We start from the raw sequence: 17,589 nt of genomic DNA, 5'->3' as shown, positions 1-17,589 counted from the left end.
GTCAGAATTCAGGTAAAACATCGTTTCCCACAAAGAGACTCCAACTGTCACATTCGTAACCTGTTCATCCGAACAACGAAAACATCCGACTCCCACTGCCAGCTACCAGCTAGTGGCTGCAATACACCCAATAGATGCAGGTCAACCAGCACCTTCCCATTCACAGCTTCAAGGGCTCATGCCACTCTGGAATCCCACAGGGCAGCAGACCCAATAGGAAAGAGACATGAACCCCTTCCCAACATTACCCAACCACTGCCTTCACTCTCCCAACCAACCCTCAGTTCTCATTGGCCTGTACATCCTCCTCCAACGCCTCTGACATTGCACTCAGATACTGCCAACTCAGCACTGCCAGAAGCACGGTGCACGAGAGGTAGATGGGGGAGTAATGGTTATGGGATACCACCGTGCCACTGGGCAAACACAGTGTCTGGATAGAGACGATGATCCGCTGGGTCTTGTTAGAAGATGGGTCAGCACTTGGGATCTTCCGATAGATCTGAAGAGAGAAAAAAAGCCCATGCAAGATTACGAAATAACCATGAGAACAACACACCATCTAGTAGCCCTCAAATGTGAAACGGGACCTCCCGCACAGGAGCTGTATCATTGCAGTGATGCCATGGATATCCAAACAGAACAGTACTCCCCAGGAATGGGAAACTGCCTAGTTTGAAAGCTGCATTGAGATCAGAATGGCACCAGCTTAGCAAGATTCAAGCCCCATTTCCCTGGGAACGTTTTGTCTGAGAACTGTGCTCACAGCTGAACTCTGTTTTAGCCCATACTCTTTAGGAGTCAGTCCGCAATGGCGTTTGAGCCATTAGTCTGAACGAGGCTTATCGGCTTTTAATGCTGCTGGAAATTGGTTGGACTTGCTGTTTCTGCGGTAGGGCACCTTCAGCCGTGTGCAGAAGTCTATTGTTTAAAACTAAGTAACAGTTCCTGCTTGGAAGTCCTTGCTAACACCGCCTGCACTGGGATTTTAAAAATATATTTAGGTGCCTAAATCCCATTGGTTTCAGAGGGATTTAGGAACATAAGTACCCTTGAAAAACTGGGCCACGGGTCTAAACGTTTTGTAGCCCATCATAAGCCCTGTTATTAATATGGTTAAGTCAGCTCAGCCCAGAGCTACTCGGAGGTCATACAACCACTACAAAGTGGCATCTAATTCAGGGACAGCATTTGCATCTTGCCAGCAAGAACTGTCTGTGAACCAGTTAGCTCTGATTTTAACAGGGCCAAGGTACTCCCTTGCATGAGCTCACAATACCGTTCTCAGACAATTTTCAGAGAGTTCCCATCTGCATGGTCCAGGGGAAACATGACAGAATGTTGCTAGGAACAACCATAGGCCCAAGTGTAGCTAGCAGTGTTCTACAGTGGCCCTGCCCATGCCTATGAGACATCCCCTGAGCAGTCTTCTTGCAAGAACCATTTTGTTTAATCAGAATTTGGTGGCCTGGTTTTCAATGGTAATTGATGCCAGTGGGGCCGTCAGCTTGTCACCAGCTCCTTAGAGATGAGGACCATGTCTTTATTTTTGTATAGCATCCAGTGCACTTCTGAGAAGTCCCATTGACTGGAGGGGTACCTGCATTAAGGGACTGTGGCTCTGTGAGATGACAGTTTTAGAAATAGGTGAGTCAAGCCACCAAAGTTTTGCCCTACATATCGGCTAATTTGCACAGTCATAGCAATTAAAGGCCTTTTGTTCTCCATGATGCTCTGGAAAGATACAAAAACTTTCCAGACAGGAACTGTGCAATTCCCCATTAAGTTGACTCACGAGGAAACTGTACAGTATTTAGACAAACAAATATGGGGTGTTTACACAAATTGTAGCACCCATGTTATACTATTGCATACAACTGTGTAATATTGGTGTTGCATTATGCTACAGTGTGTATAAAATCTGAATGAAACCTGAGACACAAATGAGTGAGGCCAGAGAATCTAAAGCACCAAGGAAAACAGCCGCATTCCAGACTTTACTATTTCAAGCTGTTTCATGCTATGCTCGTTTCTAGATCTTCAGCAATTTTGGCCAAAAGAAAATGAAAGTTACTAAATGGCTGAAACAGAGGGTTACAGTGGTACCCCCAGCTTAGCCCTAACTGCATAGACCTGAGGAGGAAAGAGGAACATCTACATTTGAAAGTTAGTCATTCAAAGCAAGCGATCCAACCCACCTCTTCCACATACTGGTACATTATAGACTTGACAGCCTGTATGTTCGTGGCATCCATCATTAAAGTGACAGCTTGTCCTTTCCGAATCTTCACCACCCCCCTAAACACCTGTTTGTTATTGTAACAGGCCGCCAGAGTGGCGATGGCCATCACCTAGGGAGAAATGACAAAAAAAGCATTTACTCTGTGCTGTAAGCTGTGCACCTGGGATGAAATCCTGGCTCCATTTGAAATCGATGGCAAATCACCCATGGTATAAAAGGCAGAGCTTAGCTTAAAGCAGAGAATAGAGAAATGATTTCTAAAGAAGCACTGCTCACAATGGATGACTAAAGCAAAGACAAGGAAGACAGAGGACAGAAAGGTTCCTAATATTTTCATTAACTATGTAGGATTGTCTTAGTTTAGGAGAAAAGAGAGTCCTGTTTATTTACATTCATCTTGCAGCAACCATTTCCGACTTCCCACACCATATCCAAAAGCAGAGCCATTCCCTTGCGGAAAGGAAACAGTTTCTCAGGACGAGGCAAACACTCAAAATGTTCCACATTGAATTTATTTATGTACCGTTATTAAATAATGCTACTATTAAACACTATGCATAGACCTCAAAGGACATCCAGTTCCAAGGGAGAGGATGAAGCAGCTAGAAGATCCTGTTTAAAACATCTGCAAATGTTAACCTACCTGCGGAATAGCGCAGAAGTTGAAGACACTTTGGGTTTTCAGTCTAGATAAGTAGGTGAGGACATGAGGGATATGGTGTAAAGCATTTGTGATCAGTTCATTCATACACTGGACAGCCACATCAATGTTCTCTGGCTTGGCGAGATCCGACAGCTTCTTGGCATACCTGCTCCAAACCTGGGAACACCGACAGTACATAGTAACACCACTCAGCAGTTAGCACTTTTCAGACATTCATATTCAAAGGGGGCCCGTATCAAACAAAAATCTTATTACTGAACGTCACCTCATTCTCATAATCAGACCTTGTTGCAGTCAGAAAAAGGACCTTTAAAACACTCGAGATTACTCTAGCCTCCAATTCCATTCAGCCCCATTACAGGGCCCCTCTCCATGAGACCTACTGGGATACAGAGACTAACTTCTAGAAGAGAGTCCTACCAAAGTGGTGAATTTCTAGACAGACACAAAACAAAGGCATTTGGATCCCACTCTGCTGAGAAGAATTTGACCCAGGTGGGAGCTCTGAAGCTGAACATCCATGCCTCTGATTCTACAATGCACTTACACACTTATTACAACAGTGATGTCATATCCTGCCAATGGTGCTGGTGAATGGAGCACAGCAATAGCATACTGGGTGTTCTCTGACAGTAGAGGTTTCTCTAAACCCTCTGCTGAACAGATGCATGACCAAGGACAATAAGCCTGGTCTCCTAGATCACAGCTTTGCTCCATGATCACAGGGAGACAAAAACACCGCAGACGTTCCAGCTTCTCCTCTGAGTTTTGCTTTAATGGACACATTAATGAGATGTTTGGATGTGAACCATGCACTTGCCATCCCTTCATATGACAGTTACTAGTATACAAATTTATCAATGTTAGCAATAGAGTTTAGCCCCTGTGGGACACACACACGGCTAAATGTGACTGCTCAGAGCTCTAAGGGCAGAAGTGTTTGGCCTAACTCCATGCAAACAGACTTGGGCAAGTTTTTTTTTTTGAAAAAGCCCAGAGATCTTCTATATCAGAATAGGAACTGAAAGTGAATTCTGTGAAATGAGTCTCCCAACTAGTTCTGACTAAACTGCATCAAAGCAGTACCAGTATCTTCAGTCCTGTCCCCTTCAGATGAGCTGTCTGAATCACAACACTAACACTTCCTAATGAGCCGTATCTAGCAGAAGTTCCATCTTAAAAAGGGCTGGTTTCCTTTACCTCTCTGGGCCAGAATTCTCTTCCTGCCAACTGGTCCTCCAGATAATCACGGATGATGATGGTTTTCTCAATGAAGACGCCCATGGAATTTGCAAGCTCTGTGTCCTGTCCTATGATAGGGTCTTCTAACTCCAGCACAGAGAACAGACGAGAAAGGCCAATGCCCACCAACCCAACAACGTAGTGACAATACTGCAAGGTTTGGAGAGAGGAAAAAATGTTTATCGATCTATATCCCCTAGTCCAAATGGCTACATCAAAATGACACCTGTAGGTTATTGCGTGTGCCGTGTGTGCCTTTTCTTGTTTTGATGACTATGTCAGTGGTATTTGATTTTGCCTCTGAATTCAGTTACATGGGCTGAGTTACATGGGCTGAGCATTCCTAAGCATGTCTCTTCATGCCCGTGCTTGACAGCCAACATCCCGACCCCAGGAATATGGTTCTGCAGCATGGATTCTACCACCAGAGCACTGCTCCACTCAGGAAAAATAGCAAATGTGTCACAGCTGTTAGCAGCTCAGGGCTTCCACTTTCCAGATGAAAGACCCATAGGAGAGCAGCTGCTTCAATAGCTGATTCTAGTCAAAGAGCTCCAAAACAGCATCTTAAGAACATAAAAATGGCCATACTGGGTCAGACCAAAGGTCCATCTAGCCCTGTATCCTGTCTTCCGACAGTGGCCAGTGCCAGGTGCCCCAGAGGGAATGAACAGAACAGGTCATCATCAAGTGATCCATCCCCTGTTGCCTATTTCCAGCTTCTGGCAAACAGAGGCTAGGGACACCATCCCTTCAAGGCTCTTTTGTGGACATTTACAAACACTGTCATTCACAAGGGTCAGTAACAACATACAGTAGCTTTTTGATGCCCAGTGAAATTTACATAGAGATCTCATTGCTAAGATAACTCTTTACATTCACATCGAAGGAGGCTGCCCAAGTAGCAAGACTCTGAGTTAACACTTTGTCCTTTGCTCATTTTGGGTACCTGTCTACGACTGGGTGAGCATCACCAGTCCCAGGGGAAAAGAAACTGTAACGATCTGCGGCAAGTGCAGAATGCCAGGCCCCCAGCAGGGACTGTGGGTGTTGCTCTGAGCATGCTCTCTCTATGATCACTTACAGATTCACTTACCTTATCCCACTCTTGCAGGGAATCAACCTTCTTTTGCAAGAACTCTGCCATACCAGCTCCCATCTTGTGACAAATATCTGCAATCATATCTCGATACACCTTTGCCAGGTTCCTGAACTCCAAGGAGATCTACAACAGAAACCACAAGGAAATATACATAGTGCTGAAAGTGAAGCAGAATTTGGCATTCATTAACAGACTAAGAGAATAATAGGTTACAGCTTAATGGGGTTTTATCCTGCTCCCCACTGAAGGGATTGGCAAAATTCCGCACTGGCTTCAATGGAAGCAGATTCAAGCCACTCAGCAGTAAACACAGATTCAGCAAGTTCTTCAACAAAAATTCCTCTGATCTTTGGCCACAGCTCAAATGCAATTTGTATCTTCATGAAGACAGTATAACCTTGGGCAGCACCACTTGGGAGTTTGTGAATGCTTGCTTACAACAATAAACTCTTCTGTGGGAAGAGTCCCAGCAAGTGAACAGCAGGTAAGCTGATGGGAACAATGAAAAGAAAAGATTTCCAGTGTTCTTTTGAAGCTCGGCTCGCTATATCGTCCCCAAGGCCCATCTCCCCAGATGTCAACATGTGTATTGCCACTGGATGCCTTTCTCCCAGGCAAAGCAGCATGCTCACATCACTCCTAGCCTCAAACTGCTCCCACAGCTCTCTATGTATTCCAGAGCCTAATTCAAAGCTGCCCTCCTTGTTCTTAAAGCAATCCATGGACTGGGTCTTTATCTTCCAGACCTCATCACTTTCTTTTCTCCACTCCCCGAATCCTATATTCACCTTGCATCAGCTTTTCTCTCTATCAATTCACATAAACCTCCTCTTCTGACAGCTGAAAGAGCCTCCTTATAGCACTATTCTTCAGGTCTATCCTTGGTACTGTGCCTTTCTCTATGATTGTAGTTTTCTTTTAATATTTCATAGACATATGGCTAGAAAGGACCACTAGGATCATCTGGTCTGACCTGCTGCATAACACAGGTCAGAAATTTTCACACAGCAATTCCATCATTGAGCTCTGTAACTCCTGGTTGAACTAGACCATACCTTTAAGAAAGTATCAATTTAAAGACTTCTGGTGACAGAGAATCCACCACATCCCTGGTTACCTTGCCCCGATGGGTAATTCCCCTCACTGTTCAAAGGCGCATCTTATTTCCAGTCTGAATGTGTCTAGCTGTACCTTTCAGTCACTGGATCTTGTTATGCCTTTGTCTGCTAGATTAAATCGCTCTCCACTAGAGTCTTAACCTTCTCTTTGATAAACTAAGTAGAACAAGTTCCTCAAGACTCTTGTAAGTAAGTAATATATTCTCCAAAACCTCCACCAAGGTAACTCCCTCCATAAACTGGGCATCAGGAGGTCACAGAGCGAGTTGCTATCATTCCCCTTCCTTCCAGGGGGCAGGGCATGTCACACCTGAGGTCTATTGACACGGAGAACAAGAATTACCAAGTCTGTCATTTCACAGTTTGAAGCTCATCTGCTTTTTCAACACCCAAGGGAACATATAATTTTTAGAGCCAAGTTTTCAGAGGGTGACCCTCACTTGCACACATGCAAAGTTTATCAGCATGTAGTTTTCCCCCAATTTTGAATGCAGTCACATGTGCAAGTGTGTAGACCCCCTAAATCACCACAATTACGCACAACTGCAGTGAAATGTACATGACCGTAGGTATGTGAATGGATATGATTTTGGGCCTCTAAAACATAGTCCTCAGTATCAAAGCTGGGAAGTGCCTGAAATTCTAGGGCAGTTTAGAGTTACAAATAAGTTGTTTTTGACATCTCTGATTCGTATATATTCCAACAGCAAACCCGGTGACACTCCAGCAGGCATTGCCAATAACCATGTCTTCAGTCATCTGGCAATTCCTACGTACCAAGTTGCAAAGATGTTTGAAGTGGATACCTGTACTCGTCAACATATGGGTTATATTATAGTTTGAAACATGGAAACTAATGGCTCACCGTTGGAAAGTCCTCAAGCACTTGCTTATACTTCTCCTTGCTCTCCATGTATCTCCAGTCCGGCTGATACAGATAGGAGTGGAAGTCATGCAACATTGGGACCTTGGTTTCTAAACTGATGGTCATATCATCTTCTACAGTGTCCAGAGCTCGGAGAACCAGGTACAATATGCACACAGCATGACTACGGAGGGAGAAAAGGATTCCCTATTACTTGGGATTCCCTATTACTCTGAAAAGTATTTTAAAATTATCACATGGCTTTTGTAACAGACATTCTCAAATTAAACAGTCCAGCAACAAAGTGGGGGCTATCCAATTTATTGCACCCAGTGCCGCATGTATGATTACCTGCCTTGTGGGCAGGTGACATATGTGTGCATTCAGTGAAAGAAGCTCAAGGCCCTCAGAGACCGAGTATGGGCTCTGGACACCAGAGTGGTTGAACTGGAGGAGCTAAGGGAGGCAGAGAGGTAGAATCATAGAATCAAAGAGTTAGTCTAACCCCCTGCCACGATGGAGGGTTTGTTGTGTCTAAACCATCCAAGACAGATGGCTATCCAGCCTCCTTTTGAAAACCTCCCATGAAGGAGCTTTCACAGCTTCCCTCGGCAGTCTGTTCCATTGTCCTGCTGTTCTTATAGTTAGTAAGTTTTTCCTGAGATTTAATCTAAATCTGCTATGCTATAGTTTGACCCCATTGCCTATGGTCCTGCCCTCTGTGGCAGGAGAGAACAACTTTTCTCCATCTTTTTTATGGCAGCCTTTCAAGTATTTGAAGACCGCTATCATATCTCCCTTAACTTCATCTTTTCCAGACTAAACATACCCAGTTCCTTCAGCCTTTGCTCGTATGGCTTGCATTCCATCCTTCTGATCATCTTTGTCCCTCACCTCTGGATCCTTTCCAGTTTCTCTACATCCTTTCTATATAGCGGTGACCAAAACTGGACACAGTACTCCAGCTGAGGTCTGACTAGTGCCGAGTAGAGTGGTACTATCACCTCCTGTAACTTGCCTATTTCTCTGTTAATGCAACCTAAAATGTATTTGCTTTTTTTGCAACAGAATCACATTGCTGACTCATGTTGAGGCTGTGATCCACCACAACTCCCAGATCCTTCTCAGCAATGCTGCTGCTAAGCCAGTTATCCCTCTTGTGTATTTGTGCATTTGGTTTTGCTTTTGTAAGTGTAGCACCTTGCATTTGTCTTTGTTGAATTTCATTTTGTTGTCTATAGCCCAGTTCTCCAATTTATCAAGATCCCACTGAATTGTAGTTCTATCCTCCAAAGCGTTGGCAACCCCCTGACCCAGTTTTGTGTCATCTGCAAATTTGGTCAGTACGCTCTCTATTCCTACATCCAGGTCATTAATAAAGATGTTCAACAACATCAGTCCCAGAACAGATCTCTGTGGAACCCCACTTGGGACCTACCTCCAATCCAACATCATGCCATTAATAGTTATTCTTTCTTTGTGTTTGTTTAACCAATTATGTATCAATTTAATGGTAGTTCTGCCAAGCCCACATTTCTCCATCTTATTTATCAGAATGTTTTGTGGGACTGTGTCAAAAGCCTTGCTGAAGTCCAGCTATATTCTGTCATAAGAACATAAGAATGGCCATACTGGGTCAGACCAAAGATCCATGTAGCCCAGTATCCTGTCTTCTGACAGTGGCCAGTGCCAGGTGCCCAGAGGGAATGAACAGAACAGCTAATCATCAAGTGGTCCATCCCCTGTCACCCATTCCCAGCTTTTGGCAAACAGCGGCTAGGAACACCATTCCCATCGTGGCTAATAGCCACTGATGGACCTAGCCTCCACAAATTTATCTGTTTCTTTTTTGAACCCTTTTATAGTCTTGGCCTTCACAACGTCAACTGGCAAGGAGTTCCACAGGTTGACTGTGCATTGTGTGAAAAAATACTTCCTTTTGTTTGTTTTAAACCTGCTGCCTATTAATTTCATTTGGTGGCCCCTAGTTCTTGTGGCATGAGAAGGAGTAAATAACACTTCCTTATTTACTTTCTCCACACCAGTCATGATTTTATAGACCGCTATCCCCCTTTGTCATCTCTTTTCCAAGCTGAAAAGTCCTATTAATCTCTCCTCATACGGCAACCGTTCTATACCCCTAATCATTTTTGTTGCCCTTCTCTGAACCTTTTCCAATTCCAATATATCTTTTTTGAGATGGGGCGACCACATCTGCACGCAGTATTCAAGGTGTGGGCCTACCATGGATTTATATAGAGGCAATAGGATATTTTCTGTCTTCTTATTTATCCCTTTCTTAATGATTCCCAACATTCTGTTCGCTTTTTTGACTGCCGTGGCACATTGAGTGGATATTTTCAGGGAACTGTCCACAATGACTCCAAGATCTCTTTGTTGAGTGGTAACAACTAATTTAGACCCCATCAGGTAAGGTTGAAGCTTTGGTGAAGGCTGAGGCCAAGGGGAAGTAGCCCAGGGAATTGAGGGCAGTTTTGCTAAAGGGACATGGCAGCATGTGGCTGCTATTCTTAGGGTTCCTGGGTTGGGACAGTGGGAGCAGTGGGCGGGCCTACAACTGGACAGCGAGAACCCCCCAGAAGGGGCTCTGAACTACTTAGTGGCCCAGCTGGAGAAAGGGCAAAACCATTGTCTCCAGCTAGGAAGCCCTGCGGGTACAGCCTGAAACCAGGGCCTGGACTGCTTAAAGACTCCAGACACACCTGACCAGAAGGGGGCACTCGTGAGAAGTGACTGCCACACCATTACACCTAGTAAATAGGAGAGGATACAAGTTGATAAAGTACACGTGGAAGCTGAAGAAAAACAGTCAAATGAAAAAGAGTCCCGTTCAATTACATCAGATGAAGGCCAACAACTAAAAAGGGACAGATTTTAAAAGTGCTCTTATACAAATGCAAGAAGTCTGAATACTAAGACGGGTGAACTTGTCTGCCTGATATTAAATGAGGATATTGATATAATAAGAATCACAGAAACTTGGTGGAACTGTGAAAAAAATGGCACACAGTAATACCAGTGTACAAAATATATAGGAATGACAGCGTAGGTTGTGCTGGTGGGGGATTGGCACTATGTGTGAAAGGAAACAAAGTATAGTAAAAATCTTTAAAGAATCAAACTGTACCATAGAATCTCTCTGGATAGAAACTCTATGCTTGAATAATAAGAGTGTATTAGGAATATTCTGCAGACCACCTGACTAGACTGGTTATGGTGACTGTGAAATGCTCAGAAAGATCAGAAAGGCTATAAAAATAGAAAACTCAATATTAATGGTGGATTAAACAGACATCCCAGCAATAATGGGGGATTTCAATTATCCCCATATTGACTGGGTACATGTCACCTCAGGACAGGATGCAGAGATAAAATTTCTAGACATTTTTAATGACTGCTTCTTGGAGCAGCTAGTCCTGGAACCCACAAGGGGAAAGGCAATTCTTGATTTAGTCCTAAATGGAGCACAGGATTGGTCCAAGAAGTGAATATAGCTGAACCGCTCAGTAATAGTGACCATAATATAATTAAAGTTAACATCCTTGTGAGAGGGAAAATACCAAAGAAGCCCAACACATTAGCATTTTACTTCAAAAGGGGGAGCTGCACAAAACTGAGGAGGCTAGTTAAACAGAAATTAAAAGGAACAGTCACGAGTGAAATGCCTGCAAGCTGCATGGAAACATTTAAAAACATCATAATAGAGGCTCAAATTAAATATATACCCCAAATTTTAAAAAAATAGTACAAGGATCAAAAAAGTCCCACCAGAGCTAAACAGAATAAAAAAGAAGGTTCGAATCAACAAGGCATTCTTTAAAAATCTGAGGTCAAATCCGACTGAAGAAAATAGAAAGGAGCATAAATTCTGGCATGTCAAGTGTCAATGTATAATTAGGCAAGCCAAAAAAGAATTTGAAGAGCAACTAACAAAACTAATAAAAAACAAACTAATAAAAAACAAAACTAAATAAAACTAATAAAAATAAAACTAATAAAAAACAAAATTAAGTACATGACAAGCAGGAAACCTGCCAAACAATCAGTGGAACACACTGGACTATCAAGGTGCTAAAGGTGCACTCAAGGAATACCAGGCCATTGCAGAGAAGCTAAATTAATTCTTTGCATCGATCTTCACTGCAGAGGATATGAGGGAGATTCCCACACCTTGAGCCATTCTTTTTAGGTGGCAAATGTGAGGAACAGTCCCAGACTGAGGTATCAGTAGAGGAAGTTTTGGAACAAATTGATCAGTTAAACAGTTACAAGCCACCAGGAGCAGATGGTATTCACTCAAGAGTTCTGAAGGAACTCAAATATGAAATTGCAGAACTACTAACTGTGGTACATAACCTATCACTTAAATCAGCTTCTGTACCAGATGACTGGTGGATAGCTAATGTGACACCAATTTTATTTAAAGGGCTCCAGAGGTGATCCTGGCAGTTACTAGCTGGTAAGCCTACCTTCAGTACCAGGCAAATTGGTTGAAACTATAGTAAAGAATGGAATTATCAGACACATAGATGAATGCGATTTGTTGGGGAAGAGTCAACATGGCTTTTGTAAAAGGAAAATCGTGTCTCACCAATCTACTAGAATTCTTTGACAGGGCATCAACAAATATGTGGACAAGGGTCATCCAGTGGATATAGTGTTCTTAGACTTTCAGAAATCCTTTGACTAGGTCCCTCACCAAAAGGCTCTTAAGCAAAGTAATCAGTTATGGGATAAGAGGGAAGGTCCTCTCATGGATCAGTAACTGGTGAAAAGATAGGAAACAAAGGATAGGATAAATGGTCAGTTTTCAGAATGGAGAGAGATAAATAACAGTGTCCTCCAGGGATCTGTACAGGGACCAGTGCTGTTCAAAATATTCATAAGTGATCTGGGGAAAAGCGGGTAAACAGTGAGGGGCAGAGTTTGCAGATGATACAAAATTGCTGAGAAGAATTACAAAGGGATCTCACAAAACTGGGTGAGTGAGTAACAAAATGGCAGATGAAATTAAGTCTTGATTAATGCAAGGTAATGCATACTGGAAAACATAATCCCAACTCTACATACAAAATGATGGTGTCTTAATTAGCTCTTACCACTCAAGAAAGAGCTCTTGGAGTTCTCTGAAAACATCTGATCAATGCACAGTGGCAGTCAGAAAAGCTAACAGAATGTTCAGAACCATTAGAAAAGGAATAGATAAGTCAGTGTCTATATTATGTTCAGTCTTTACAATGGAGCGAATCATGGTATTCAGTAAGTACAATCAGTTTCTATTGTGCAGAAAAGATTTTGCCTTAGGGCTTGTCTAAATCTGAAATGCCACAGCAGCATTTGCTGTACTGCTTCAGTGTAGACACTACCTACGCCAACAGGAGGGGTTCTCCTGTCAGGGTAGGTAATCCACTTCCCCAAGTGGCAGTAGCTAGGTTGAGGAAGAATTCTTCTGCGGTCTACACTGGGGGTTAGGTCGGCTTAACTACACCACTCTAGGGGGTGGATTTTTGACAACCCTAAGTGATGTTGCCGGGTCGACCTAACTTTTTAGTGTAGACCAAATCTTAGTTACTTTTGATTTCAGTTTAGCTAGAAGGTGCAGAGAGGGTATTTTCTTCATTTGGACTAGATCATTCAAAGAGGAGAAACCAAGCCAGAGCTGAAAAAACAGGAAAGCTGTTTTCTTCTTCCAATCTATGAATAAAACCCCAGAGTGAAAGGACGAGATCTCAAAATTCTACCAACATGAAGACCGTGGGGCCAGATTTTCAAAGGTATTTAGGCTCCTAATGATGCAGATAGGCACTTTTGAAAATGCCACCAGGCTCCAAAGCTTGTCAGGTACCTATCTCCCACTGACAATGCCTATTTATGGCCAGGACACTTGATTAAACCCCCCCCCTCCCACTCAGCCAGGTGCTTCTGCTGGGCTCTTGCTGCTTGCATAACCCTCTACTTGTTAACCCTCTACAGACCAGCTAAGCTAGGTGCTCCCCTGGTATGGATATATTTACATTAACCCTGTCCTGGCCAGCACAGTTGCCCTAGTGACCTTCCCATGTCCAATGTCCCCAGCCGGCTCCCACTGCATGGAACTTGCTTAATTAACCCTTTCCTATGATGTTAAGGTGAGGGAGTGACTGGCCCCTGCCTCACAGCCTATGCCTATGAACTCCCTCATGTCCAGCTCCCCGCTGTGGGCACTCACCGCAGCTCCCCATCCAGGGCCTGGATGACAGCAGCGAAGCTCCGGCTGGTCTGGTTCAGGTACCGGTAGCAGATCTTGAGTCTGTCGCTGAGCGCATCCTGTGGGCAGAGCAGAGGGGACACGGGCTGCTGGAAGTGGGCAAGGCCAGACAGATCCCAGAGGGGAAGCCTTGGTGCAAAAGCCGGCTGCCCCTCCAGAGCCGGCCCAGTGGCAAGGGGGAACACCCGCCGGAAACCCCACCGCCCTTGGCCACCCTCCCACAGGGGGAACAGCACGGTCTGCTGTGCCTCCTAGCAGAGCTTCGGGGGGCCTAGAGGGAGCACCCATCTGCTAACCCTGTGTGCCCCAGAGACACTGAACCCCAACCATTGATACTGGACCCCCAAGAAGAGTCCCTTCCCATCAATTCCATGCACCCTGGAGCAACCCGTGACTTAACTCTATGTGAAATGCCCCCCCCCAGTGTCACCCACCAGGATGTCTTGCAACCTCAATACATATGTTCAATGCATAGCACCTTCTCTGTACTGCTAGATGGTAAGTATTGATTTAAAATCTATAGGCTAGTTATTTGCCTGTCCACTAGTGCACTGCAAGGCTTTATGGAATATAAACATGCATCGCTAAGAAAAGAACACAGTCATTATAAAATCTAGTTGATTTTTTAAGTTTAAATTAGTTCCATGTACTACACTTTCCTGGGCTCTGGTGCTTTATGGTTTCACATTCACATTTTCCTTCTTTTCCCTGTATTTTTCACTCCCCTAACCTCATGTGGAAGCACAGTACAAACAGGGGCAAACTGATTGGCTAATGCAGGAGAAATGCTGAAAGTAATGTAACATCAACAAACCCGGTTGTCAGTGGGCAGGATTGAACCTGGGATCTCTGGAGGTTAGTGCATGAGCTTCTACCGCATGAGCTAAAAGCCAACTGGCTGCTAGCTAGGGCTGTAGAGCAGATTCATAATCTCTCTCTAAGTGGTCTCGGTGCCACTAGATGGGACAGAGCACCACACCCTGGAGGTGTGCGGGTTACAGTAACTCGATATGAAATGCTGTCATACGCAATGAGCACAGCTAGGGAGGAAACCCCCAGAATAAATGGGTTTTCCTCTGATCTCTGTCTGTTACAGTACTCTTTGGTATCACTTGTAATGCTAAATAGGTAAAACATTTTCAGACAGGAGCATGATATAAAGTGAAAGTGTTGGTTTAGTATCTTTTATTGAACCAACAGAGAATTTTATAATACAAAAACTTTCAGATCAAGAGGGATCTTTCCATATTGAATTCCCTATATTTATCCATATTTTTAGACAGACCATTCCCCATCTCATCTCAGCTGGAAACGGGATAATTAAACCCAGGGGAGATGATGAGCCCTAACTGTAATAGAGATTGTTTGGAGGGAGAGGGGGGACATATTTTGAAAGTGTTTTCTCCAAGTGGAATGACTTGCCTCACTAATGTGGTATCAATGTGAAAATAGTTGATTCAAAATGGCACTTACCATCCTTCTGAACAGTGACTGCTAGCAGTCACCAGCTTGGGAACACAAAGTGATGCCTCAGTCCTACTAGCTGATCAACACTGGTGTGCCCCATTGGGCTGCAAAACAGACAACATCTCTTCGCACTGAGCCCCATTGTCACTCACTGATCACACCCACATAGATCAACTTGCAGGACCTGGGTCTTAGGCCACAGCTACACGGCAAACTTTGACTGACACAAGTTACATCGGCGTACAGCTGCCGCAGTTAGTATATTGCTTGTGGTTGTGCATATGTAACACCAACAAACCTTGGTTGTCAGCAGGCGGGATTGAACCTGGGACCTCTGGAGCTAAATGCACGGGTCTCTACTGTATGAGCTAAAAGCCACATGGCCCTAGGGACGTAGCAGACTCATACAGCAGCCGTTCTATACCCCTAATCACTAGAGGGAACAGACCCCACACCCAGGAGTTACACATACTTGGCTCCTTGTGTTGGTGCTGCGGATATTCACCAGGAGCACTTGTGAGTGCAGTGCGCCATGGGTAGGTATATCAGTGTGTAACTCTCCACCTCCAGCCCACCGTCCTTTGGGAAGTGTTGGCAATGCATGATGGAGCAGAAACCAGGGGTGACGGGAGCAAGGGGTCAACTTCCCAGTGTGCCACTGTCTCCATTCCATAATGTCATCTCTATCGCATAATTCCCCCCCCTTTTTTTAAAATCCCACAAACCCGCATTGCCCTTCTCCTGGTCTGCCATCTCTGACGAAGCATAGAGCCTGCACAGTGCTGCACTTTTGTCACAGGCGTTACAAGCACAAGGGGCCTGATCCTCTGGGATTTGCAGAGCCATAAGAAGAATTGATTCAGTGGGAGACACGACAGTATCCCTTCTTCTGCATCCCCCGTGTAATATGCTCATAGATGTCCACCTTTCTCTGGCTGGTCTGGAGTTGTGTCTGCACAGCCTCTTCTCCCCGCAGGCCCAGGAGATCCAGTATCTCCTGTCCACTCCCAGCCAGAGCGCGTCTGGAGTGTGTAGCCGGCACGGTCAGCTGGGCAGTGGCACGCAACAAGGGAGAGCTGCTAGGTGTGCTTGCCGAGCTGGACCATGAGGAAAAGGCATTTCAAAAATTCGTGTAACTTTAAAGGAGAGGTTTCAGAGTAGCAACCATGTTAGTCTGTATCCGCAAAAAGAAAAGGAGGACTTGCGGCACCTTAGATGCATTCGATGAAGTGAGCTGTAGCTTATGCTCAAATAAATGTGTTAGTCTCCAAGGTGCCACAAGTCCTCCTTTTCTTTTTAAAGGAGAGGGGGGCCTTCCAGTCTCTGTGACCTGATGGCAGTAGAGTTCACAACTGTGACCAGAGCAGTCAGTGTCTGGCATTGTGGGACAGCTGCTGGAGGGCTGTTAGGGTTGACATAAGTCATGCAATGTCTACACTCACGCTCTGTCAACATTGGTATATCGACCCTGGCTCAGTGCCACTCGGGGAGATGGTGCTACTGGGTCACTGTAATGGGGCACTTACATTGGTGGGAGACAAATTTAAGTGTAGACACATGCCCAACTAGGTCAATGCAAGGTGGCTTAGGTGGCCCTAACTTTGTAGTGTCGGCCAGGCTACATACGCCACTGCTCCAGCAACTCACGGTGCCCAGGCAGACCTCTGCATCCAGTCAGGGTGACTCGCAGGATCGGTGTCTTAGCCAGTACAGCCAGCTTTACTGAGGGTGATTCATGGGATAAGTACAGTGGTGATGGAGTCTTTCACCTCTAGGACTTGAGTCTGATCCTGCCCCAGAAAGAAGTGACCTGTTCCCACTGAAGTCAGTGGGAGTTTTGGCACAGAATTCAATAGGGTTGGACTTCAGTAGCTGTTACCATGGGCCTATGTGAAATTAACTGCTGACCGAAGATTAACTTTGTGTCCCTCCACCCATTGTCTTACCTTCATCCAGTGCCCTTCACTCTGATCTCACAATAAATACTGCGCCACAGACTCCAGGTCAGGGTCTTGCCTTGGCCAGCTGGCACATGTCAAGACCTTTTCCATTCAGCTGGAAACATTCGATAAAACTTTGGTCTGGGAACAATAGTGTTGCCCTCAAGCAGCAAGTAGTCCCACTAAGGCCTCCACTTCAGGGAGATAGCGTTCGGCACACTGCCATAGGGCTAGCTGGGAGCTCCAAACATCTGTAGGCATGTACTTGTTAACAAGACAGTATCAAGGCTGGACACTGGTTTCACGGGTCAGATGAGATGCCCCGTGGCCAGCACCCTCAGCCCACACCCCGCCCACTCTGCTCACCTGGTCCAGCGGGGGCATCACCGTCGCGCCGCCGCCCATCTTAAACCACAGCAGGTTGTAGAGCTCCCGGGGGCGGCCCAGCCACTTCCCCACCCGCTCCATGGGCAGCCGCGCGCACCTGGGGACAAGTGACATGGCCATAGAATTTCTACCGGCTGCTCAAAGGGGCTGCAGCTCATTTCGGAGTCAGAGAGGCTGTAGGGTCCAGCCCTGTGTGCGGCCCCCCCAGGGACCCTGTGGGGGAGGGGGCATCCAACGGCCTGAGCAAAACCCACCCCAGGGGCAGCGCATCCTGCCCTGCCAGACACTGCCCTG

General features: G+C 45.2%; 1 protein-coding gene across 1 annotated transcript; it reads right to left on the bottom strand.

Annotated features, from left to right (window-relative positions):
• Positions 1 to 280: 280 nt before the first annotated feature.
• FDFT1 (farnesyl-diphosphate farnesyltransferase 1) lies at positions 281 to 17,376 on the bottom strand. Its single transcript, XM_073335079.1, has 8 exons — positions 17,275 to 17,376; positions 13,463 to 13,560; positions 7,234 to 7,417; positions 5,245 to 5,373; positions 4,107 to 4,298; positions 2,886 to 3,062; positions 2,199 to 2,351; positions 281 to 502 (listed from the first exon to the last, which is right to left on the bottom strand). Exons 1-8 carry the CDS (start codon positions 17,374 to 17,376, stop codon positions 281 to 283), a joined length of 1,257 nt encoding a protein of 418 aa, XP_073191180.1.
• Positions 17,377 to 17,589: the final 213 nt, after the last annotated feature.

Source organism: Lepidochelys kempii, chromosome 3 (assembly GCF_965140285.1).
Source record: "Lepidochelys kempii isolate rLepKem1 chromosome 3, rLepKem1.hap1, whole genome shotgun sequence".
Classification (NCBI taxonomy): domain Eukaryota; kingdom Metazoa; phylum Chordata; order Testudines; family Cheloniidae; genus Lepidochelys; species Lepidochelys kempii.
This window is presented reverse-complemented; position numbering and strand designations above follow the sequence as displayed.